The sequence below is a fragment of the Anoplopoma fimbria genome, chromosome 5 (assembly GCF_027596085.1).
Source record: "Anoplopoma fimbria isolate UVic2021 breed Golden Eagle Sablefish chromosome 5, Afim_UVic_2022, whole genome shotgun sequence".
Classification (NCBI taxonomy): domain Eukaryota; kingdom Metazoa; phylum Chordata; class Actinopteri; order Perciformes; family Anoplopomatidae; genus Anoplopoma; species Anoplopoma fimbria.
Window position 1 is genome coordinate 16,713,515 of NC_072453.1, and position 27,313 is coordinate 16,740,827.

A 27,313-nucleotide genomic window follows, 5' to 3' on the forward strand; every position below is an offset into this window, starting at 1 on the left:
TCAGACCCTGAACTAGCCCCACGTTTTAATGATATGCCTCTTTTTGTGTATAAACGAGGAAAGAACTTGAAGGACCTACTGGTTCATGCAGATTCTGTACATTACAAGCCCCCTCTACTTGCACAACAGAGACTGCTAAGCCCCCTACCCAATGGCTACTACCGTTGTGGTAGCCGTGCACAGTGCAATAATACATACAAAACCTACAGTTTTCATCACCCTCACACCAACAAAGTGTTTCACATAAAGAGTGTTATCACTTGTGCCTCCACACATGTTGTGTACATGCTATATTGTCCATGTGGACTTGTGTATGTAGGCAAAACTACCAGAAAGCTCAAGCTGCGTATTAGTGAACACAAAAGTTCTATACGCAGAAATGACAGAGACTATCCTGTAGCGGTACACTTTAATGATGAAAGACCCGACATATCCACGTTAAGGTTTTGTGGCATTGAAAACGTCAGACTACCACCTAGAGGTGGCGACTTTGACTTGTTTTTAAAACAACGTGAGGCGTTCTGGATATTCACCCTACAAACCTTGTCTCCCAAAGGGTTGAATGATGAATTATTATTAAACATAATGTTGTGAATTTATTTTTCCGATTTTTCTGATGCTCTATTCGATTTCATTTCATTTTATTTGTACTTATTACAAACGTATAACATTCGTTCTTTATAATGTGACATATTTTGTCCTTTCTTTTCTTTTCTAGGGACAGACTTTAGAAGATAACCTATTCAAACTCCTAAAAATCCTGTCCTACAAAAGAAATAGGAAAGTATTGATCTTGGCATTATAGCCTTTCTATAATTTCTATATTTATCTTTATGTGGTTTTTGATTGAAGACATACCTCACATATATTATGCATTATGTGTATGTTTTCATGTTTGTAGGCTTTTAGTGCCACGTATGATTTAAATTGATTGTTTATTTGTCGATGGTTTTGATTTGTGGATGTTATGTGATTGGGGCAATCGGATTGGTCTACCAATTTTGCGAACCCCAAATGTTATTTAAATGCATGCATCCTCACTTCCATGTAAAATAACCTGATGAAGGTCTATGCACCGAAACGTCATGACTAAAATACATATATATGCAAGTGAAGAAGCCAGTGTGCGGGAGTTTTTGTTCTAAGATTTGGTCTTTGAAATACCTTCTGGAGCAGAAGAGGCTTTTGAGTACTTTGCCAGGTGTTTATATGTTTGTCTGTCTGATAGATTTGTTGTGCAAGATGCAGTCACGAATCTTTGCAGTGTAGTTTAGATCAAAATAAGGGCCGAACAAGCTGGAAGTAGGCGTCCAATTTGGCAACGCGGCTGGTGTTATCCCATAGCAAGATGGTCTCTTGTTTGGAGATCAAATTAGAATCTTTCTGAAATAGATTCGTCCAGAAAATGTCTGATGATATTTCCTATTTTTCATCTTGTCAACAAATTCCTTTAAAAGATAAAAAACAACAACACATTGATCTAACTAACAAGTATTTTCTTGTTCTTTTGTGCCATAGAGCTTTATTGTTCAAATTATATTAAAATAATATATAAATACTTACTAGAGAACCACATGTAGGAGTTCCCTGAGAGGTCGATTTTCTAAAAATCATGGATATTTTGGGCTGAAAAGTACAGTTTAACACAGCTGTTTTAGGAAAAAAAAGTATGTTAACCTGTTTTTAAAGATTTACGTTTACAAACTGGATTGAGAGATGGATTTACACATTGTTGGTTTTGGTCTTTTCATGGGATTCGATAAAATAGAATACCACCAACCTTATATTTCACCATAATAATGGTCCTTACAGATACAGTTCCTACTCAGTATCAAGTGTTGTATTTTTTGTGACATATTTCAAGAATGAGAATGAGATGAGATGAGAAAGATTCCCATGTTTATGAGCTTTTACTTAATTGGAGAACTCAATATTGGTCAGAATTGGTCGTGTGAGGCTTACAAATATTATACATTGACAATTTAACACCTGCTCAATAAAATAAGGGTTTTTCACTTTGAACAAAGGACTTTAGCGGACATGAGGCGTCCATATTTGTTGAGTTTTCAGGGATTATTTGTATTATTAAGCACCAAGTTTGAAAATTGTTGGGGGAAAAAATGTGATCCCCAGTTCCCCGTCGCAATTATAACTTGGACATGAACGCTCTTTAAACATCATAGACTGGTAATTACAGCAACTCCGATATGACATGAACGTGACGCAGCACGGCGCAACACTGAGGAAAGGACTGTTTCTATTTCTCTGCTCTTTTTTAAATTGCTTATTTAAACTTTAAATCATGTTCAGTTCAACATCTACTGTACATTCATACTCACGGGCATGAAAAAAAACAAGGAACATGAAACTTCATCTCCCAATCAGGAGATGGTGAAAAAAAACCGACTTGCATACCGTCCATACATTTAAGTCAAGGCAGCGAGCGTTGGAGCGCCAGCTTTTTTGGCACTGATTAGCCCCACATTCTTGTCAAAGTAGACGTGTTGGGTTTTTTTGTTCACGCTCCAGTAGAAGACAGGGGAGCGAGGGGAGAGGGCGGTTAAAACGACCGTGACCAGAACCACACGCCGTAGCTGTGACTTTCACTGCCTCGCATATCATTTAAAAAAACGGTCCAAAAAAAGCCCTCGTCTCTGGACATCCAACGACGCTCGCTGGTTCTGTCCACTGAAATCTGGATTTCATTCCCCGCTCTGTCTCTCAGTGTGACTAACGCCTTTTTGTAGTCCCTCCCTTCCCACCGCACACAGCCTTCATGTCCAATATTTAATACGTACCAAGTGACGGCCAAGGAAGTAACTAAGAATGTAACACACCAGTTATTGGCCTCCGAGAAGCAATATACAGGTCAAAGGATCGGACCCTTTTTTCCGAGCTGCAAACCCAACATACGAGAAGTAATCGTGTCTTTAATAGAGCACAATAATGTGAGGAATGTCACTGTCAAATTCACAAGACCGTAACAAGAAACTCAGCTTCGACTATTACCCCAAAGGGACCCCGTTAGTGCCAAAGTCCATTTTTACCAGCATGAATGTGAGAAGGACGAGCCGACCGACTTACAAATAGAGTGTGGAACATAAATGTGAAACACATCACCACGTGGCCGAGGCCTCTGCAGGCTTACGGGTGAGCGGCGCTGATGGTGGCGTGCTCCCATCTCACGCGTCTGGTTCACATAATGAAACGGGACATTAATTCTACTGTTTCCAAAAGAGGGAACAAAGACGGCCTGATGACTTAACACATAAAACTTGTGGGTTAAAGTGGTCTAAATGCCAACAAAAAAGTTTATTTTTGCCACAAAACAAATCCAGAAAACAAGATTATGAACGGAAATAGCACTGAAATGGGAGTTTCAGTGCTATTTCCGTTATAATTGTTTATAATTGTTTGTTTACACCATTAATATTTGTTAAAACAAGTCTTTATTCTTAACTTTTATCAGGTGACAAACTCACAAAATTATGTTTTGCCTTTTGTTATGGTTACACATTCATTTTCAATGTGTTTTTTTTAAATATATATATATATATATATATGTAATAATTAGTATAATTATCATGCATTTCATCCCATACTGTATGGAAAACAAAGAATAATGAATGAATATTTACTAGGGTTTAAAAGGTACTTTCATGCTTTTTTCCTGTAATAGTTTTTTCCAGGAAACGTGATAGGAACCGTTAACATAAAGCTCATTTTTTATCACCAGCACAAACTCTACGCTTATACAACTCATATTTCTATGATTTAAAAAAATTAATTGATATGGGGTTTTTTGTTTTGGTGGAATAAAATGTGTTTTTGTTTATTTTCGTAGCTGTGGCCAACATTTTTTAGTCAACACTGCACTCACCAAAGTAATTGCTGAGATCAGGAAACATTGTTGGGAAAAACACACAACAAATCAGAGAGGTTGTAAACAAGCCGACAGAGCAGCCAGATATCTGAAAAACACTTTATTTGGAGGGACACTGAGAAATGGAGGTAAACAAAGCAGCGAGAGCAGCGAAATAATCCTTCACGACAGAGGCAGAGCGTTAGTGTGCACAACTACGGTAAATAAGTCAAACCAGAAAACTTAATGTGTAGTTTGGGTGATCATTTTAACACACTTCAGTTTTTTTTCTTCCAATAAAGTGCCTTGGCTTGTTAACAACCTCTCTGATTGTCTGACTGCTTGTCTTTGTCGCCCTGTTTGACTTCTCTTTAGCAATGTATTCCCACATCTCAGCAATTAACTCGATGAGCACAATGTTATCAACGTTATGGCCACAGCTATAAAAGTTAGACCTCAGTTCCCATAAATCTGTATTGTTCTTCGAGCCGCATGTGTGGAGTTTACGATGTTGAACTGTATGACTCAACGGGAGAAATCGCCCTGAACGGACACAGGCAGGAAGGGTGAAAGACTGAAGGATAAAGGAGGAAAAGTCAGAACTGTATGTTGTTTGGAGATCTTCTTTTTTTGCATTCCAACAAGCAGCAAATATTCAAGCTTAATTAGAAGGAATACTGAGTTCAGGACTGTGTGGGTGTAACGCATGAGAAGCAGAACAGACTGAGAAAGACAGCAAAGGAGACAGAGAGATTAGAAAAATTCCAGGAAACTTAATCATCGCTAACTCGCTTACATCCGTAAACACATCCGTGGACATCTCTTTCCTGCTCTGGACCGAGAAAGAAAATTTCCACATTTGATGGTTGAAGCAGAGTACAGTCAGTGTGAGTCGTAAAAGACGGCCTATGATAAGCTTGTCCTCATTGACTTCTTTGGTGACTCAGTCCCCCCTGACTGAATCAGAGCACTTTTTTTTAAGGAGTAGACACATCATTAGCACAATGTTTGGATGGCTGCATGCCAACACATAGGACCAGAGAATACGCCAAGGCATGACGGACCACACACGTTGCTCCTGACCCCGCAGTGCACAGCGTTTCGTCTTCCCGTTTTTCACTTCCCTCCTCATCATCCGAATGCCCTTCCCCAACGCCCTTTTGCAGCAGACAAAAACTAATGGGATTCAGAGGACGACTGCTGCAGCCGTGATAGACAGAGATTTATATGGAAGGATGAGTGGAGGAGAGTGATGGAGTTGTCTGCTGTGGAATCCAGTCCCCACATCTGTCCGGTTCTACTTGGCAGCACTTCTGAGCAATTCAGCTGGGAGAGAGATATGCAGGTGTTTTTTTTTTGGGGGGTTGTTTTTTTTCCCGTCTCCACACAAACAGATGCATCAAGCTAAGCCGAGCCAAACGGCAGACGGACGGAAGTGTCAGACGCTTGAAAGAGAAAAATGTTTTGTTCGGGCCCAAGCTGTGCATTTGGGAGAGAGACGTGCTTTTAGCAAAAGTGTTTAAACAGAGGGGCTGTCTTGATTTTATTTATTTTTGGCAAAACAAGCCGGCCTCTTTGTTTTGCCGTCACAGTGGAGCTGAGTCACCTGAAGCCCTTGGGAACGCTGGGAAAAAACGTTTTTTTCAGATTTATTATGTTTTGCATAATTGAAATACACAAACATACTGAAAATACTCTTTCACATGCATGTTTTTGTTCAACAACTCCTCAAGCTAAATGACATAATAGGTTGTCAACGTCTTATAATATTATTCATGTGATAGTTTGTCAGTGCCAACCTATATGACAATAACAATAATGATTCATATCATATTTATATCTATCATCAAAACTATTTGGCGACCAGGCTCATGGTTAAAAAGAAACCTAAAAAGTTGGGAGTACTACATGTGTGAAAAAGTTGCATAAAGCCTTGTGTGGCCCCAGGGGGAGCCGCACAAAATCTGATAAATTGCCCCAAAGTGACATCGCTTGAGGCAACGCTGGTCGGGTCAAGTTTGAAAATGTAAAAATCTCGGGGTGTAGATTTAGAAAGTTGCAGCCTGCTTCTCATCTCTGCTTCAGGGTCAAGGCACAAGGTTTCTAGCATAAAACACCTGAATCTCTGAGTGACTTGTCATCGATCAGGGTTGCATTGTGGGTAAGGTTTTGACACCAAAGGAATGTGTGCAATTAAAATAACAGCATCATACACGGTGTTCGGGCATACACCAGACAAACTGCTAACCAATGTCAAAGGTCAAGGTAACTGTTCTACAGATATTGAGCAGAAGCAAAGGATATCTTTTCTTGTAAAAAATCTGATGTTATCGGTAAAAACGTCCCGTCACGAGTTTATCAGCCGCTGGGAAAATTTCCACACTGTGGCATCCCTACATCTCAGAATCAGAATCAGAATCAGAAGCTGTTTATTGCCAAGTACGTTACAGATACAAGGAATTTGTCTAGGTGATCTATTGGTTACTAATCAATTTTGATACCTAACAAGAAAAGCACTGCAAGTCCCACTATTTCAAATGACTTATAAAGTGTTTTGCTTTCATGCCAGCAGTAAATATGGAAGAGTGGGGTGAATTTTGTTATTTATGAATCATATTCTTCTTTTATATGTGCAAAAACTGAAATGTTGAAATGTAAAAAAATCTGTAATGAAAACAGATGTCTTTGTGTTTTCAACAACTGGCCATAATAGACCCAAAGAAAGCTGAAAAGATCGAGTCAGGCTATTTTTTTCCGGCCCTTCACACCCTCGCTCCTCGCAGCGCCGCATCTCCACAACACTGATGAGCTTTGTTCTTTAACAATGCTTCCTGCCCAGTAAATCTGGAGGCCGCGACCCAGCGAGGCTGCTCTCCTCCATCCTCTGCTCTCCAGCTGGGTTACAGTGGGAAGTCGTGTTACTGCCTCGTACGGTGGACCTGGCTCTGCCGCGGGAGAGGAAGCAGGAAATGTTTGCCATAGCGGGGGCTGCTTTGTACCGCATGGGAGATAATGGGCGCCGTGCGGAGAGGCAGGGATGTTCCCCGGGCCATGTTCCTACATCAGCACATTGCAACGCGTCCACGCTGTCTGCACAGGAAGCAGCCTTTCCTGTCATCGCCCTCATCACTCTGTGACCCTGTCTTTATAATCGTACATATACATTCATCTGAAACAATCCTCTGTTTTAAATCCATAGTGAAAATGTGTCATTTAGAGCTGTGAAAAAGGGTTTTTTTTTTGTGAAAGAAGTGTGTGATGTGAACAGCAATTGAACAATGTTATGCTAATCAGCAGAAGGTAGACAAGACCATGATGAACCAATAAAAGAGGTCAGGGGTTTCATTATCGCCCACCCGTTTCACGGACAGAAACACGGACGTGTAATGAATCATAAATTCAGTTTGTATTCTGCAGATTACACCTCGACCTGATCCCGTTCTCCCAGGGAGCGCCTCGACAGATTTGTCACCCAGGGCTGTGAAACGAGTGTAATCCACGCACTGATCTCATCAGTGTTACGGCAACAACAAGCAAATCCGATGAAGAAAAACAGCATCTGCATCCCAGGCGGCTTTGTGCGTGTTGCGTTCGTGGCAGGTTGACTACGCTCTGGTCTTCCTCCAGGGAGAGATTGCAATTTGGGAATCTCTATTAGTGCCAACTATAAACAAACACAGGTGATATCAATTCAAACTTTTATCAAACCACGAGATCTGGCTCCCTGAAAGTCATGAAATAGTAATAATAATGGCTGCCTCGCTGTCTAGTCTGCTGTGCATGTTTGGCGTACACATGATTATCGCTCTAAATCATGACAGGGTGATTTTTGTTTTGTCATCGGGGGTAATTTGATTTTCAAACTGTTGACAGTTTAATTCTTGAATGGCTTCTTACATTTACTGTCAGCAGCATGCAGGTCTTGTCTAAACAAGGGTGCTGGGTAATTGCTCGTATACTGCTTCGCTACTGCTCGCTGTTTTTCATGACCTAGAAGTCAGAGATAGAACAGATTAATTGCACATCCTTTTTATCTCAAACCGCAGTAAAAGATTCAGCCGGGAGGCTGTTAACTGCATAACCACTGCAGCTTTTAAATCAGTGATGTTGTGAATACCATTCTTTCACATAAACAGTCTCTCTAGCATTCCTTGTTTTGGTTTTGGCTCGAGAAATTTGAAAGTTAAGGCCTACGGCCCAGAAACACAACCTTCCTAATGAAACAATCTCTACCATATGGCTTTACGAGAATATTTGTGTTTTTTGTTAGTCATAGTGAACTTCTTTATTTATATACATAGGCTTTGACTTTGGTCAAAGGAACATATATTTTCTGACACATTAGTTAATCCTTTTAATGGTTGAGTCCAACCGGGAGCCTCAGAAGTACCTTTAAGTTAATACGAGGAACTTTAATTTTGTGTTGATTTTGGCCACACTAGAGTCCCTTTAGAAAACTTAAACATTTTACTGCAGCACAGTCTGACAGTCTGCCCTGTACAATCCTGGTTCTGGTTCTCCCATGCCTCGGCAATGAACCTCCATTGGCATGACATTCAGTGATGATTTCCACCACTTTAACAAAGTAAAATGAAACCCAACACAGTTTCACAATGAACCAAAACTAATTTTACACTTCTCAACCAGAGTGTGCCCTGGGGAGGGAAACTATTTGGCAGATCAGAGACAAATTTTATAACGTGTCTTCACCATTCAAAACTAACAAATGAGTTTATGATTAAATAGTTTACTCGAAATACAAACTTCTCCAAAGATCTAGCCTCTAAAAACAAAAGAAAGGGAGAGGCCACTGATGGATGATTTGACTACTTGATTTTCAAGGGCATCTCTACACGACCTTGACTACATCTACTTCTTATATACAGTCTATGAATAAAACACATAAAAAATAAGGAACTTAACTCTCAGTCAGATATTACAATGTCTACACAAACAGGCCTTCAGGAAAGCTGGACCCATTAAATAACTCTTTCTACAAACTGGCAGTATGAACCTGATCTGCTAAAAAAATCCCTGTTTTTGTGGCTCAAAATTTAGCATATGCAGTTGGGACTTGACTTCTTTTCTCCAAAGAATAACATGCTATTGGTTATTTTTCCTTTAAAAAAAGAAGACATTCAGAATAAATGCCTTCATTCAAAGAACTCATGGTATCAATCAAAAGCCTATCATTGACACCCTTCACTCTCAAAGCATGCTAACACAACGTATCACCAGATATTTAAAAGCTATTGACAGCATTATGTTGACTAATAGAGAGAACACAGTCTCTATTCAAAGAGAAGACAAAGCGAGTAGAGATTCTGGTTTATAGAAAGAAAGAAAAAAGGTAGTTGAAGGTACTCTATTTTAATTAGCACTCCAGAGTCCCTTAGCTGTAATAAAAAAAACTCCCAGGAAGGTGGAAAACGATATTGTGCCATTTACAGAGATAAGTGCTTTTCCAGTCTTTGGCTTGAACAAAAATAAAGGTTGTGTGTTGGAGCTCCAGTTAATGTTTACCTGGCTGACGGCCACCGTTTTACTATTCCATGTTGTCTAGACGTAGACATTTCAACACAGATGTTTACAGCCGTTGACCTGTGCATAAGGGTTAACCACTCGAGCATAATGGACACCTTCATTTTAGACTTTTAGAGGTGTTTTTTTACACTCCGACCTCTGTCTGAGCCTGATCTTTGTTGACATGTAGGAACGTTAGCGAGGGCAGTGTTGGTGCATCCTGATGCCAACACTGAGGGGTCCTCATCAGGCGGAGGGCGGTTGTGTTGAACGTACCTCGCCACGCCATGGAGGGGCGTCCACCGTGATGTATTGCCAGAGTGTCGCATTGAAATTCTTCTGCCGGTGTCGTCCTCCTGCCACAAACGGAGGAGGAACGTGATGAATGCCCCTTCATGTCACAGGCGTAAGTGCTCCCATAGATTACTGCAACACGTCGGACACCGCCTGACACAAATGTGTTTCGATGATGGCTCATCTTTCTTCCCACTCATGTCTTTCTCTTTTTTCTTTTTTTTTTTCTTCCCTCAATATGCCAAGGACCTTTGGACAAACTGGGTTAAAAATATCATCCAATCATAGTCTTGTTTGGAGAGAGACAAGATTGAGCGGGCGAGGCATTGAGGCGGGGATGGATTCTTCAGAGGTGGGTTTTGTAATTTTGAGCTCACTGAAGGACAGCCGGAGAGTAAAAGATCCACCGCGGTACATAAAACATGCCCCAACTCGTGTTAACGAAGATGTTCCCGCGGCATCAAACGCACCGACCCCGTCTCAACAGGATTAGGCAATCACAGCTCTGCCTCGCCACATCAAAATCAAAATAGACGCATGTAGAGGACATCTGACGGCGGCCATCTACATCTCAACTTGTCAGCACCGAATCGCCGAGGAACATTTGTTCACACTCATCAGTTGAGAATAAATAGATGCACTCCTTCTGATCATGTGGAAGCGATTGGCTGGAGTGGTATGATAAGCTTCCCTCGTCTACACTGATTTATTGGCTACTTAAGTATCTCAAGTCTTCTTTACTCCAATCAAAACCCCTCCCTCTGTTGCTAAAAACCCTTTACCACTACATGACCTCGGGTTACGTCTACCTCTGTGCAGCTGGAAGCCATTTAACCGACATCAGACTTGTGATAGAGTAACAAGGGTACCACAGGATCGTGACATTGGTTGACCTCGGATCTCTCTGACCCGCTAAGACCTGACCGCGGCTTTTTAACAATTACCAACTCCGACACAGAGAGCAGAGGCTGTCAATCAAATTCAGGGTTGTGAAGTAACTTCAGTATCAGCATATTACAGTGTAAATGTTTTGTGTGCATATGGAATACCAAAAAAATATTACGTGTGTGTCTACTGGTTGGTACAAGGGAATAAGGGAGTAATACATTTTTCATTAGGGGGTTTTAGGGGGTCTCTGCAGTAGTTTTTTAATTACCTTTGTACAGACAGGGGACACAACAGGGTTTGTGTCTTTTCACAACAGCAAGCTCATGAAAAGCTCATGTTGTGTTTCCCAGCAATCTTAATGTTTAGAAACCTTTTCGCATACTTCATTTCCCAAAGTTATCGTTTATAATGTCATTATAAATGATAAATACTTGCAATAATCTTTTAACTGTTCTTTGTAATTATTAAATAAGTACTCAATTAAACAACACAATTAAGTGTACTTTAAGTAACTTAAGTCCCTGAGCAAAGTTGTTTCTTTGTCTTCTTCTCCTGTACTAGAATATTTAAATATTCATGGATACCATGTTTATTCTAAATAATTACACTTTCATTTGCTGTATAACCACTTACTCAAAAGACAGCATCTGTGTATGTAGGCTACAAGCTCATTTCTATTGTTAATTTCACAAAAACAAGTAAACAAATGTGTTATTGTGTTAGGAAAAACGTCCATATTTTTCACACTGCAGCAGCATGCGACGTGGCCCACCCAGCGTCGGCCCCCGGCCCAGAAACATATCAGCATGACAAAGCAGGAGGCTGAATTACAGCACACATCCTATTGCTGTTAATTACAGTGGGAGGAGGAGGTCTGTTCTAATTACAAAGAAGGGCTGACAAAGCCATCGCAGCCCAGAGAGCAGAGGGAGAGCGAGGCCTCCCTCCTCCTCCTCCTCCTCCTCCTCCTCCTCCTCGCTCTGCGGTTTGGCTTTAATGAAGACCCCACTGACTTCTCCTCAACCTGCAGGCGTGCGCGGTGGCTGCTGGTGCTACCGTTCTTCCAGTAAGCCAGGAACACGCCGCCCAATTTAAAGCCTGATTATAACCTCAGTTTAGTCATGACAGCTGTTTTTCTTCGAGGCTGTGGTCTGAACTGTTGTGTGCAAAATACGAGCAGGTCATGATGAACAATCAGACATTTTGATGAACAATCAGACATTTTGTTATTGTGTGCAAAGGTTTACCATTACATTATTCAAAGCTGCTTAATTATATTAACTTTTTTATACGTGGAATCTGATAAATGTGAATCTGATGCTGTATTTTGAGCTGGATGAAATTAAATTCATCTTTGTTTGTCTCTCTACCACTCTGCAATGTACAAATCATTAAATGCAAGATCAGATTTTAGCACTTGGGATTCTAGAAGTCCATTTTCATTTTGACTTTCTTTCAGATTGATAAGGGCTATTCCAACTTGCTTTCTTACGTTGGATTCTACCTGATGTTGTGATGATGCTGCATCATTCAATAAAGGTTAAATCCAACTGTACATCTTTTGAGCATAGAAGTTCATACTTAACCTTTGCAAACTGTATTAAACAGAATCATTTTAACTCAAAGGTCCTCTTACTACAGTATCTCTCAGAGCAGCATATTCATCTACACTTAGGTGACGAGACCTGACTAACAAGTGGACATAAATTGGTGCTTTTTTTATTAGTTTTTGCTGCAAAATTCCCAGTGTTAAAAGGGGGATATGACAATAGAGCTTTGGTTCAAATGGTTGGTTATTGTTCGGGGTGATGTAGTCTGAGGATTAGAATTAGAGCGTTGCAGCAGAACTTTCTTTTCCCGCTTCATTCTTTACCCTCGCCTCTCTCCTCTTCTCTCTGCATGCTTTTTCACAGATACAATCCTAGCTTCCCTCTCTCCTTACACAGCACCTTTTTCCCCCACCAACCCACACCCTCCCCCTCCTCACTCTCTTTCAGTCTATCAGTGGGACATCAACGCTTTCCATCTTCAGTGTGGGAGCTTTCTGATAGGGGTTAATGGATCGGGCAGGATGAAGCATTGTGTCCCGCTGTCGGAGATTGCCATTTGTTTTGTGTGGGATCAATGAGGAGATCCAGAGTTGGTGCCTGCTGGAGATGATGGACTAATGTCTCCCTGCGAAACCATTAGAAACTGTCAGTGGGGAAACACATCACATCTCAGCGTCGGCTCTGCCTTAATTTGACATTTTCTCGAGCAAAATATTTACATCCTTTGAGCCTAAAGCGGACCCTTCGGAATTTTACGACACTTTTATGTATATGGCAAATTGAAGTAAAACAACAACAGATGTTAATTTGATTCTTGGTGGATTTGATGATGGCATGAGTGGGATGGAATCCATATTCCTTAATGGTGTTTGCACCGTTGGGAACCTAATAAAGAATATTTCCCAACAGAACAGTGCCTATGAGCGGACAACATTCACTCACTGATGCACTCGATAGCTGCAGTCATCCTGAGTTTAATACCTTGGCCTGGAGGTTAGACAGCTGTATGACACCAAACACACTAATTAATTGCTTTTGTTGAAATGTTATATCCAGTTGTTAACATTGCCCTTAAGGGTTCTGGTCTGAATGCTTACCGAGCGTAACATTTAGCTTCAAATGAAAATGCTGGTATTGTTAAACTGATGTTATTGTAAAGGAGTGAATCTTCACTGGCCTCACAATTTCATTTCATTACGATCCACCAGTCAACGATTCGAATGTACAACAATTCTCGATGCATCACATGTATCGCACCCTCCATTTTCTAGATAACCACATATGGCTAAATTGGGCTTTCAAAAATCCACAACTACAACAGCCTATGATATAAGAAAGCTGCCTCTTTTCAATTCTGGTATCTTTGCGACCCAAATCAGTACATAAACATTACAAAAACTAAACATAAATACTTCTGCTCTAAGACATGCCTATGGCCTTTCGTCACTGCATCTCTCGACAGATTTAACAACACCATGCACGCTCTTTTCAGCCCAACATTGTTGAAACAGAGCAGACTTTAGCTTTTCAAAGCTCCACCCTGGAGAGGAGAGAAACTAGGGCGACAGTAAAGGACGGCAAAACGCAGTAAAGACACACACTGAGCTGAAATAAAGAACAAATACACAATCATGTTCTTTCACTGCATCGATGCAGAATCGTTAATGTCATGCATCTTAGAAACGAGAAATTTCCGCACCTAGAGTTTGGTGATAATTCTCTGTGGGTTCATCATTATGAGCCACTCTATTCACATAACAAATGGTCTGGTTTCTTAAATCTCTACAACAGATGGGGGAGTAAAATGTTATGATAACCAACAATCATAATGGACAGAAATATATGAGTAAGACTAAAGTTGACAAATCCCATAATTTTAAATTGTTTCCATCCTTGAGCTGCTACAATTAGTCAACCAATTGATATTCGATTAGAATAGAAATAATTGGCGATTACTTATATATAATTATTAAAGTAATTTTTCATGCAAAAAATTCTGTTTACAGCCTCTCAAATATGGAGATTTCCTGCTTTCTCTGTTTTACATCATATTAAACAGACTATCTTTGGATGTTTGATTATCAAAACAAGACATTTAAAGACATCACCTTGAAATTCCAGAAACTGGGATTGACATTTTTCACAATTTTTCTGACATTTTATGGATCAAACGATGTTCAAGATAGAAAATAATCATCAGATTAATCGATTATGAAAATAATCGTTAGTTGCAGCCCTATCCCATCCAGACAGATTCTTTCTTAATCCCAAGTATAAATCAAATAATTGTCTCTTAAACTATCACATTTGCTCTGTGCGGCCAGCAGTTCCTCTCCAGACCTCCCTACAGACAGCTACTGGTTCCATATCTCTTCCCACCTGTTCCCTCCTCTAGATGGCCCGGGCTCGGCCCAGCTGTCTGACAGAGGCTGCAAAGTTATCAGGTCATGCGAGAACCGTGTCATATGAAGCGAAAATCAAAGCAACGGGGCCTTTGCTCTTCACTCCTCCAGGGTGCTCCGTGTGGGATTTGACACACCCTGGGACAGCCGGATTTCCTAAAGCCGCCGTGCAGAATCGGGATCCGCGTGGGGCATTGGAGCAGGGGATCGGAGCTCCTTCACTTTGTTTATTTTATTTAGTCTTGCATCATTATCTCATGGATGGAAGAGGCTTGAGTTTAATTTGACGTGCGATGATGAGATGCTGCTCGTCTTCTCTCGCACGCAATCAGCTGTTCGTGATAGATCAAATTTGCTTCTCCCTGAGAAGTTTCGGCCTCTGCTGTGCTTCTTACCTGTCATTTCCCCTCTAAAGCTTATAAAATGAGTCCCATTAATCACTTTAGAGCACTTCATACTAGTTATGACGTTGGGCATCCTGCCATCACCTTGTAGAGCTCTGATTGAGTGTAACAGTTCTCTCACCTCAGCCTGCCCCTTGTTAGGTAAAGTGAATTTTACTAATGCCTGGCGTGGGCTAATGCCTTCTTTTACAAGCCTAATAAGAATAATGGCTGGTCATAAATTCTGAGTCATCCCGATCTTATGAGACAGGTTGTAAATGAGTTATGAATTATATCTCGGCTTCCTGAGCACTTACTGTATGACTGTGGAAGCACACTTTGAAAAGAAGGCTGCAGGGTTCACAGGACTGTGTATGTTTGAATTTCTCTGCAAATTAAAAGTACAGCGAGCTAAATTTTTTGCCCCTAGTAACACACCATTGTGAGCCTAAATGACATTGTGTTTGAGTGAAACATCCACCTGCACACATACACACACATCCTCTACTTTCGCCATGTGCTGGAAAGACATTCTGCCAAGCTGGAGCGTGGAGCCAAATGGGAGGAATTGCAGAAAATAAATATGTTTGTAATTGCGAAGGGCATTCTGCTTTTAGCACAGAGAAAGAGTCCGACTGAGGCTTGGTCAGCAGACCAGAGCCAATTGGATTAAGGGCTCAGAGAGAACAGATGAATTATCTGATTGTACAGGAGTCATTGAACACAACCCAAGGAGGACATCAATTTCTTTACAATTACCTGCTCGTGCTAATCTATATAATGTGACTGAAGGCGAGGGGTGTTAGTTTAAGTATCTAAAGCTGCTCATTGGGTCAAAGTGAGTATAAATGAAGTTGTTGCAGTAATCGAGAAGTTTTGAGAATTTTTAAAACCCAAACTTTGGAGTAATTTGTAACTGCACAGGAGAGAAGGGCGACATTTTCAGTAGTGGCAATTTCAGTGTGGCTAATGCTGAGTGTAGTTCTGTTGTTTGTCTTGGCTGTCACTGTCCCTCCAGAATGGCAATAGTCCTAGACATGGGATATTAGGGCTCAACACCTACTTTTTCATTCATTGCCTGGGCGGATTGGTCTGCCATCTGTGGCTGGCTAGAGGTGGGATTTGTCAGCATTGCTTAAAAAGTCTTGGTTTCACGAACAGCAACACAGTCCAATTCAAATACAGCAACCCAGTCTGGGTTTACCATTTTCTTTGACTGTCACCCATAATTTAGCATTGGCTTGTGCACTTAAATGTCAGGCACAAAGATTTTAGAGTGAGTACAACATCCCAAAATAATTCCACGGTAATCCATCCTCTCATCTCCCATTTTGCTGAGAAAACAGGTACATGAGTGATATTCGGAAAGAAAAGCTACACATCTCCCAGCGATGTGGGGCTAATGGGGGAATGTTGTGCTTGGTGGGCAACGAGACGTGTTGGCAGAGCGGAGCGTCGATGATCGACCGTGGCACCGCACTCTGGGCAACGGGAGGCGATAATGATTTCCTTGACATTCTCCCCAATTTGAGCTCATTTGAGCAAATCCTGCACTGCATAGTCACTAATCAGGGCCAAAGCACTCTGAACAGCAAAGTCACCTTCAGAGTAGATACAGTAAAAAGGTTGGGTTAGCCAAATAAAAGTGCTTTCTTGCCAGTGCAATTTGAAAATGCTATGCGGGACATGGACACTATTTTGTCGTATGTCCATTTAAATGATAAAAAACAACCCTTATTTTATATAATATACATTTTATACATATATATGGTGCCAATGTCCACGCCACACAACAAAATAAACTATCCAGACAGAAAATCCATAACTAATATGCACATCAGCTACATTCTCCATCTTATCCCAGACTTGTATTTCCACCTCCAGTGAGGTCTGTTTGATTATTTTCACCAACAAAATCAGTTTTTATAAATTCAAAGCACATTTTTGGGACAAAACTCCATGCTTGGTATGAAACGGCTTCAATAAAAGGCGTTTCATACCATTTACTAACCACTTTGTGCTTCTAGACAATATAGTTTTGACTTTATTTGGTCATGTTTTGAGGTATTTTCCTGTGAGATTTGTGCCATAACCCTGGTACAATGGAGGTGAATGGAATTAGGTCAACAGTGCTCACAGCAATAAAAATGTATAAAAAGAAAAATCATACTGCAGTATCTCTTCCCAAATTCACTACTTTAGTCCAAATAAATATTATTTATAAGAACAGCAGACAGCATGTTTCCATGGATTATTCAGTATATGAGGGAGAAAGAAATGTTGCTGTTGATCTATTTTTAAGTTTTTAAGAGTTTTAATTCTTCTTTCTTTTGACAGATTTAAAGAATTACACACTTCGGAATATTCACTGTCCACAAGAGATCCAATTTATAACGGTACTTTTTAATATGAAAGTAAAACCACTTGTTAAAACATACCTCACTGCTGGGCAATAACCAAACCTCAGCCACTTTATACATTTCCCTATTCTAACCAAAAAACCTGCACGGCACTGTCATTTTCAAACTTAAGAACCAGTTTTTCCATCTAATCTGATGAAAATGAAAAAAACATACGTTTGTCAGACCAGCTTTCACACGCAAGCCTGCTCAACATTCAACAGATAAATCTGTCTCAAACAAGTAATAATAAGGTACACGGTTCCTTTGCTGTTTGAGGGGAATTCCCACACAGGAATCAACAGGGACGACGAGACAACAAAGGCCGACTCCCAACAGGCATGTAATGAAATCAAGGATCTCTTGGGCCCATCCAGCTCCAGTGCTACCCGTCCCTGGAGGTCTCGATAAGAGGCTAAGCTACCCTTCCATCCGTCCTCACGGTTCAGAGGGTAAACCAGCAGAGAAATCGGACACTGGCTCGCTGCGAGTTTGCAGGCTCTTGAGAGGAGAACAGGCGAGGGTTAAATTCAGGCCAATCTCCCATAATGTTGAAGAGTGGCCTTTGATTGCCCCCCATCCATGTGTAGTGTGCTGCTGAAGGGGAACCCGACACTGACGTTGTTATTGAAGTGCTGCTGGAGGGTCTGATAACTGGTCTCATCGGCACAGATCCAGTGTACGAAGCCGCCTCTCGGCCCCTGTAAAAGACAGTGGCAGGTGTGTGACAGATCTGGGCGTTAAAGGACGTTTTGGGACCCCCCCAGAGATGACAGCCTCTTGGCCCGTCTCAAAAACTGATTAGTGGACTGGCTGTCGGGGATGCCCGTCCACATCTAAGCCTCTGTATTCGGGTAGAGTTTTCCCCTCTGGCCCTGGTGCTTTTGTCAACCCGCAGAAGCAGTTTGGTTCCTCTGATATCGCATCCATTGGGAGAAGAAAACTAGGATGGGGTATGTGGAAAAGAAAAACTAGGCAAATACAAAATGACCCCCATAAGAGCCTGTGCTTAGGTTGAGACACCCAAGCAAAAATCCAGAGTTTAGACTATTTTTTTAATCAAATCTTGAAACATGCTTTTATGAGATTCTGATATTAGGTTATGTAAACAAATCAATCATAAGACAAAATCAATAAAGCGATATAGACAAAAATGAAATGATGATATCATGGAAATAATTAACACAATAGTCCAACACCTCTCGAATATTTTTTTTATGTCCAGTTATGGTTACAGACTCTGTCTCCAATTTCCTACACTCTGATTTTGAATGTAATTCACTGCAAAAAAACATAATAAAAGTTAGAGATCAATTAGACTGATATTCGTACAGATATCATGATAGTATTGTTATTGTGAAATATTCGGTCGTGATAAATCGTGTAGTGAAAATTTGGTATGTGGTTTCTCGGCTATTAACTTTGTAAAGGATAGTAAAAGATAACCAACTCTGTACAAAATTGAAATGATGTTGATTTAAATCAACATTGACCACCTGTACTTACAGGAAATGTTCATGTTTGATTAAGTCTTTTTACCGGATTTTGTTTTTTAATCTTGCTTCATCTCATCTCATCATCTGTTCCTTTTTAATGTCTTGTTGTTTTACCATTTACTGTAATGAATGCCATGATTGCCTTCTTTGAAGCACTTGGATTTTGATTATTATTATTACCAGTAATGTCAAGGAGTGCCAAGGGGAGGCTAAAGAGGGACGGCGAAGATTGGAGGACGGTGGGGGTTGAAATATGAGGGGAATGGATCCTTAAGTCTCCAACTCGACCACAAGTGGCATCATTGTCATCACCTTGTTCTGATTTCATTTCATCTCTCGGCGCCACCACTGCAAGCAATATCTGGGTATTGAGTTACAAGAGGCCCACCTCTTTATTATTTTCATGGGAACTCAAGGACGGGCAGCCCTAGTGCAGAGACGGGAGGATATTTATATGAATGCATATAATGTTGTGTGCTCAGTACTCAGGGACATTTAGCGCCTATCTCCGAATAGCATCAGAGGCTTTCAGCTCGACAGAGTCATTAATATCAGAAGGGTTTATGTGTTTCATATTGCCTCATGCCAGCTGGGACCGCATGCCTGATGAGCTGGCTAGTGTTGTGCAGGATGCGCCATTCTTTTTTCATAGCCTCGTTCGCAGTGTGAACTCAGCACATCCGGAGCTTATCACTTTGTCTCCATAAAAAGGTCAAGCCAGTGGCCAAAAGCAACCTCAAAGTGATCATTTGGTTTGATATTCTGGCTCTAATCTCAAGCTTGATGGGCCAGATACACTTTATTTTTGGGAAAAACAACTTTTACAGATGGATTTTATTTCCATCTGTATTCCTCTCCGGCAGGGCAAAGTGCCTGAGATGTGTCTGATTGACTTCATAGCACTGTGTTGTGAATTGCCATGTCTACGCATGGAGGATTAAGACATAGTTTCGAACAAAAAAAATAACATTTTTGGAGCAAGTAGTGAAATGTTGGCAGGTCAGCAGGATTCATGAGCAGAAGATGTGGCTAATTTCCCCAAATGAGGCGAAAGAAAAAACCTTGTAAAACCAGAAAGGTGGCGGCCGTGACGATAGCAGCCGTGACGATTAGATTTACTAATCAACCTTCTTAGGGTAAACCATCAAACTCATGAACGAATCTGTTGACGCTCCGCTTCAAATAGACGCTCTCCACATGTAACGCAACGCTTTCCCCATCGTTCCCACAGCATACCCACAAGTCATTTCAACGAGTGTTGGGGAAAGCTGAGACACGAGATTGCGTTTGAGCCAAATGTTTCTTCATCCTGGAGGGTGAGTGATGTGACAAGCTCAGCGTCTGTAATCCTTGGCTGTTTTTGTTTGAAAAATCCGCACGTAGCATGTCCATCACAGAGATGGGCTGAAATCCCAGAGTTTTAGTCAAAGTGATATTTGAATTCTCCTCACTTTCTGTGTGAGAAATTGTAAACTTTAATGGTACTGCAGTTATTGTGTTTGCTGTTGAGTTTTCCAAAAGAGGACATTTTTTTTAAACTGGAGATATTGGGTGGTGTGTTTCCCATTAGCTCCATGGACAACTGGGAGCTGGCCTTGCTAGGAAACACAATGTTTACATGGCGAGCTACCGGCTGAAGCTCGGACTACAAACTGGAATACAAGGCGGTAAGCTATTAACCTAACCATTCGCCAATATTTCATATCACTCAATATTTTGGTGGACCCATCAAGCTTGGATTCCACTTAGAAAGTTAAAGGTAGTTAGCCTAGCTTGCTAATGTTAGCACTGATTACAGTAGTAACTCATTTACCTTGACCACATACTTTCCCATCCAAGTGGGTGTAACCAGATGTAAACAGATTGTTACTAGAGAACCTCTTGCAATGGGATCCCACCAGCCGTGACACCAAATCTGTCACTTTCTACCCCGCTACTTCAGGCACCCTTACTCGGACCATATCAATCTCCGACCTTGCCCTTCATGTTGATCTCGACTGTACACACCCGTAAAGTTTCTTGAGTACATCTTGCACGGTTGTGATCGCGTTGACAGAATCTGTTCACAGACAGACAGACAGTAAAACCTGGCAAAGCACTCAAAAACAGCTTTGTGGTAGTTCCGGCTACAGTAGGTGTCTCCATAATGACACACACACACACACACACACACACACACACACACACACACACACACACACACACACACACACTCACAAGGTGAAAACAATACCAGAGTCGCAGCTGGTAATAATTATTGTATACGTAGCAGCAGAGATTACTTGTAGTGCGTGCTATTTCCACACTTGCTGAGTCATTGGCTCCTGAACACTCATGTTGTGATGGCCCTGTGTTATAAAAAAAGGTTTGTAGCTTCTGTTAACTGTGATGGCGAACGACAAGACTGCAAAAATGTAAAGCACTTGGACGTTCTGCGTCGTCCACACTCTGTATGTTACCTGGAGCACGATAAGTCAAAATGTAACGCACGGAGTAATGTAGGTAGAGATGAAATCACAGATGGGGCCGGTGGTTCTCAAACTTTTTCTGTCAGTAACAGAAGTGAAGTAGTATTATGAACAATGAGCCAAATGAACAAACATCAGTTAGTACCAAAAATAAGGGGGTGCTATCACTATATACTACAATAAAAACACCAAGGACATTTTTCTCGCAAATGAGGATTTCATTTTTTTAAGAAGAGTTTAAAATCTTAAGATAAGATAAACAGGAACCACACATTCTCGCCTACAATAGTCCCCCATTTGAATACAGATGAAGAATTAAAATGCAGGTGCTGAATAACATCCCACAGGGGTCTGACCAGAACTAATGCCCCATAGGTCGGTTACCGCGCAGCGCCGAAGCAGCTGCCAGCGTGCCCTAGCAACAAGTACCGCCAACCCTTTTTGCGCCGGCGGGAGAGTGACTCACAGTCCATGTATCCCAGCATGCCTTGCCACTGTGGTTCCCCTCACCCCCTGCCCTTCCATAATGGCCGCATGGAGAGATGAAAAGGGGCCATGTGACACGAGCGGACACAGTCGCTGCGGCCTCACGCTGCTCGCTGCCTTTTCAAACACAGCTCACATGGAGAGAGCGGAGACACGGGGCAGCTTGGGCGACAAGAGTCAACACAATCGGCCCGAACAGAAGTTGTGTTCCTTTTTTATTCCATCCCTACAAAGGGATTGTGCATGTTGATGACATACCTGCATTTATTATTATTTTTTTTTTTAGAGATGCTCTATAATGCATTCATTCCAAACGCCTGTTTTCATTTTCCACCTCAGTGGTGCAGAATATTGCAGCTTTATTTCTGTTTTCAGAAATAACTCATCACAACAGATTCTTGGGAGATGTTTACTGACCAGAATGGGGAAAAGCATGAACAGCAAATCTGTTCTGGTGCACGCTTTAACCCGTATTGTCCAACAGTCTCGGCACAGTTTTTACTCCGGTAACATTTACTGTGTGAAAAAAGCACCATCTGTGCTCGGAGCCAGCAAAAACCGCCGCACCTCAGCCATCATTCCTGCAGTCCCCTCTGCATTGTGACGGTAATGGGACTTTAAATCAGTGCCTTGCACCCTCAGGGTTCATTACAAGGTGACAGTCCATTGTGGCTGCTCTGCGCTGACAACAAGTGGCAGTGGAAGGAGGGGGCTGGAGAAAGTGAGGCAGATGGTTCGGAGAGATGACAATGGTGCCATTTCGCGGCGTATCCTCCACCTGTGGTGTGACGGAGGCGACTGTCGGGGGTGCTTTTGATGCCCGCTGTGATGAATGCAATGGATGAACATATCTCTTTCTGACAGCCTGCGTATCATCGCTGATTGAGATGTCTAGACACCCACAACAGAGAGCTTTGAAAAACAGACTTTCCGAGCCATTGCTCAACTTTGGGGACGAAATATAGAGAAAGTTGTGGAAAGAAAAAGTATGAAAATGAATGTGGGTTTGGCATTAAAAATGATGGTTTATACGGTTTTAACTATATTTGAGCCCTGGTTCTTCTTTCAGTTATTTCTTCGTACAAAAATACCGCTCAATTGATTCCTACAATTCTCCCTTTACACTTAAGTACACTTAGTAATAGCAATTACTCAAAGATCTCCCTTTGCTTGCTTCCCAAAGTGCAGATCAAATCAAATTTAAATGCCCAAGAATATCTCACATATGATACACATTTCACATGTCATAACATCAACAAAAGCGAAACCCTTTAATGTAGAGCTTCGCCGTGGGGAATGTGACCGCATGGACAAAACATCCACAAGGAATTCTTCTGAACCACACATGAATCAATCCTCCATGAGAGCATGTGTTACAGCAGTGAGCAGAGAGAAATAATAAAAAGCCAGACAAGTTGTTTTAGGAGAGAGCAGGTGGTTCCTATAGTTCAAAGAGTGCAGGGATGAGGTTGTGTTTTCTTTCCTCCAGCAGAGCACTTTTTTCTTCTCCACCCCCCCCATCTCCTCCGGTCTACCAACTTCAGAGTTGCATTATTATCGGCAAAGTGCTTTTAAATCCGCTCCCGCTCAACACCAGGATGTCTTCTGCCAGCTAATCCTCAGGGATACGGATCCGTCACTTCTCCGTCGTTTCCCCCTCATGCCTGGCGTGCCGGAGACAGCTGGGAAAACAGTCTCCGCTCGACGATCTGCACATACAATGGGGATCTCAGGGCCACCGTAGCGCTGCTCGGCCCTGGAGGAACCTTTTACAGTAGTGAGGCGTGTGCTGCAAAAGAACAACATGGGCTCTTCTGTAGAAAAGGGGATGCATGCTTGAGCATAGGGAGGTGTCATGGGGGTAAATGTTGTTGTTGTTTAGCCCACAGTGGCGGCCGTGGAGGTAAGAAAAGGTGTATCCGTGACTTATAAAGCTTAAGTAATGTTGACGACAAGATTCAAGCAGGTCACTGGAAATATTAAATAAATCATATTACATGAAAAATAACCTTTACCTATATTGGGTTGAAACACTGCTAACAACAGCATTTCCAGAGCTCTGGTTACTGTGTGCATGCACTTTCTTATTGCTGTCTTTTATGTTATTGTCATGCAGCACCTCTCCTACTGAGGTTTTGTGGATATGCAATATTCTAGCCTATTAAAAATGAATCATCACAGTCTAGACAAATGGAGTGAACCCTGTGCCATCATGCTGAACCGGGTTATTATGCTTCAGGGCTGGATTTTTACTAATTTGAATAAATACTTCATAATAATAACAATAAGTTCCATTTATATTTTGATTAAATTGGCTTTCTCTCTTGTAGCTTACACACAAGTTGAAGCAAACTTGGGTGTCATCTGATGTGCTTTACCTCTAAAAGTTAAGAAAGTTTAAATGAAGCCGCACAAGTTCAAAGTACTAATCTCTTCGGGACTTTTGAGAAGTGAACAGCGTCACTGAGACTGAGGCTTATTTTTCCTGAGTACAGAGAGGATGAGAGTGAGAGAGGGAGAGGGAGAGAGAGGAGATACAAGCAGCAGAGAGGAAGAGAGAGTAGAGGGGGGGAGGATAAATATAGAGAACAGTGATAAAGAGGTAATCATCTCCACTCAAAGCATATTTTAACCAGTGGGGTTATTAGGAGGATGGAGATGAGTCAAATCCGCAGACGTCTCCCTCTCTCCCTCCCTCCCTCCTCCTCTCTCTGTATTTACCCCCTCTTTATCCTCTCTCTTCCCCATCTCTGCGTCCGACCTGCCTTGGCGTGGTGCCCAGCTCTCTCGTTCTCACCCATTCGCAGCAAATTCAGTGTTTCACTGATTTAACGCTAATAGCCGACGAATGGGCTGGGGCAGTTTTGCAATACGTACAAAAATGAAGCAATGGTTTTTAATTTAAAAGTTCCACTTAAGCTTCATCTCTCTCCTCTGTCATATATCATATTTGCTCTGGAGCAGCAGAGCTCTATGAGGCTTGTGCAGAGGAGTGGAGACGTTGCTATATGGTTTCCAAAGATAGGGGGCAGTGTTCTCAAGGGTAAAATGCCATCAGAAACAGCTGAAATGCCACAACTTATTGGAAGATGGCAATAACATTGACTTTTCTTTAGGCAATATGAATAAAAATTACGTTAATTATATCAAAAATACTCTTAATCTGTAGCAACCTGTCATTAAACAGTATGATATGCATTATTTCTGAGACATAGTATGAAACATTTTATTAGATGTAACTGACTCAAGCAACATGTTTAACTTCCAGCATGAACTTTATAAAGTTTCCACTGCGGGATGTAATCTCACTGATCTACTTCCTCAGCTAATTCTCACTTCGCTTTGGCTACAACACTTTACATTAATGCATTTATGTCCCCTCCTTGTTCTTTTCCTGTTTAGTTAGCGCATAGACCAGTGTCTCCCTCCTAATTCAGCGCCAACCCTGAAGATGAATCTGTTTGCCCACTGCATCACGACAGAAATAGCTCTTAATAATGAAAGATTGATGTGAAGTAAGCTTGTCATTACATGCTGCAGTAGACAATTAGGTGCCTCCCAACATACAGCAGCCCTCTCTTATGTTCTCCTCTTTATCCCTCTCCTCTTACTCCCTAGTTTCTCTCTTTTATCTTCCAAACTGACAAAGTTTCTGAAGTAATTTGCTTAAATTTGTTTAGTTTGGGTCTAAAGGGACAATGCAACAAGCTGGAGAATCATTCAGTGAGCTGATGACAAATAGCTGATGGCCCCCCTGCAGCAGGTTTCAAACTTTCTGCTCAGCTGGGACCAAAAACTCATTAAAATAAATTACATTTCTGGTCATGTAGGGACACGCACACAGACGGCGGCCCAACTCGGAGTTTAAGAAGCACTTTCAAGTAAAACTTTCACAATACAGGGATCATTAGACAAGCGGTTAAAGGAATACTTTGACATTTTGGGAAATAAGCTTGTTTATTTGCATTCTTCCTGCCGGTAAATATGAAGACACAGAGAGGAGACAGTTAGCTTAGCTTAGTATGAAGACTAGGAGAAGGGGAAAGCAGCTAGCATGGCTCTGTCCAAAGCTAAAAAATACAACTACAAGCAATTTTAAAGCTCACCAATTAACATGCTATACCTCCAATACATAAACCGAAGTGTAGCAAAGATTTTACAGGGCTTTATGTATTATAAAACAAGATATAATGTTAGCCAGTACCGCCGCACATCGTGGGGGAATGCTCGTCTACGCAGCCAAAGCAGTGACCATTGGCGTGGAGTGTGTGGCGCTGGATGTGAACACTTCCACTAAACACGCTTTATGTAACTGTGCATAAGCAAGACACAGCATAAATTTTATGTAAATCAAATTCTAGTGTCATAGAAGGCTTACTTTATCAGGTTTAATCTGTAGGATGAGTTTGTTTAAGTAAAGTAAAAGATCAAATATGAACAAAATTGCACAGTAAATTCAAAATGTCTGACTTCCTGTTGGGTTCAGGGTATAGCTTCATGAGGCTTTTCCTGAAGTTTAAGTTTATGTTCAATATTCCTAGGAAATTTCTAAGTGAAATTTTAAGGTGGGAGCTTTTAGTTTGAAAATGGTTAGGGGGTGTTATTGAGTCAATTAGCCCCAACAAAGCCCAAGACCCATAATAGAAACACTTTTTTACCACTTGTGAAACGTGTGCCAGCTGCAGTGAGTTTTTGAGCATGCATAGGCCCTCAAAAATGTGTTTGAGTTTGACACATAAAAGGAATATAAATAATCATAGGGATCACAATAAGGCCTTCGAGGTGGATGGATTTGTTTCATTTGGACAGAGACACGGAAAATGTGTCCTCCAGTCTCTATGCTAAGCTAAGCTAATCTGCTGTACTCTAGCTTCATATACGTACAAACCAAGAGTGCTACTGATCTTCTGACTCCAAGGAAGAAAGCAAATAAGTGTATTTCCCGAAATGTCAAACGATACCTATTCATTTGAAGGCATAAACACCATTTCAAATTCTTTGACATTCAGAAATACGTTTCCTAACGGACACCAGCTGTAACACTGTCCCCCTCCAACACACTCACCTACACACACAACCCTCTCACTGTTTAACCCGGTCCACTTCTCCAGGTGCTCCCATTGAAATCACAGTCACCTCCCCTCACTCCATCAACCCCCGGTGCTGTCGAGGCTGTACCCGTGACAGCGCCTGAATGCATTCATAAACACTGGGAGGACTGACGTCTCAATGGGCCGCCTATTCCCCCACTATCAGCTTACAGCCTGTAATTACGGCCAATCATCTTGGATCAAGCATGTCTGCGTGAGCGGGCCAACGTAACATCTGCTGCCTCGGCGGCCAGCAGGCCAAAGGAAGACTTTTATACTGAAAGGTGAGCTAATTGTGGTGGAGGACGGGAGAAGGGAGTGTAATGTTAACAGGTACCAAAGGCTATTCACAAACCTACACACAAGGGAGTTTCTTTTTCTTTTTTCCCTGGGAGCAGGTGCCCTGAGGTAGTTCTTATCTTCCTTATGCCAGAGCAGAATTCTTATCTGCATTAAGAAACGCTCAAGGGCA

The 27,313-nt window shown here is 41.5% G+C and overlaps 1 protein-coding gene across 1 annotated transcript in view; it reads left to right on the forward strand.

Moving 5' to 3' along the window:
- The window catches only part of fbxw10 (F-box and WD repeat domain containing 10), a 31,402-nt gene extending 24,403 nt beyond the window's left edge, over positions 1-6,999 (forward strand). The window contains 1 exon segment of the mRNA XM_054599526.1: positions 6,702-6,999. Coding sequence (XP_054455501.1) covers positions 6,702-6,999 — 298 coding nt within the window.
- The last annotated feature ends 20,314 nt before the right edge of the window (positions 7,000-27,313 follow it).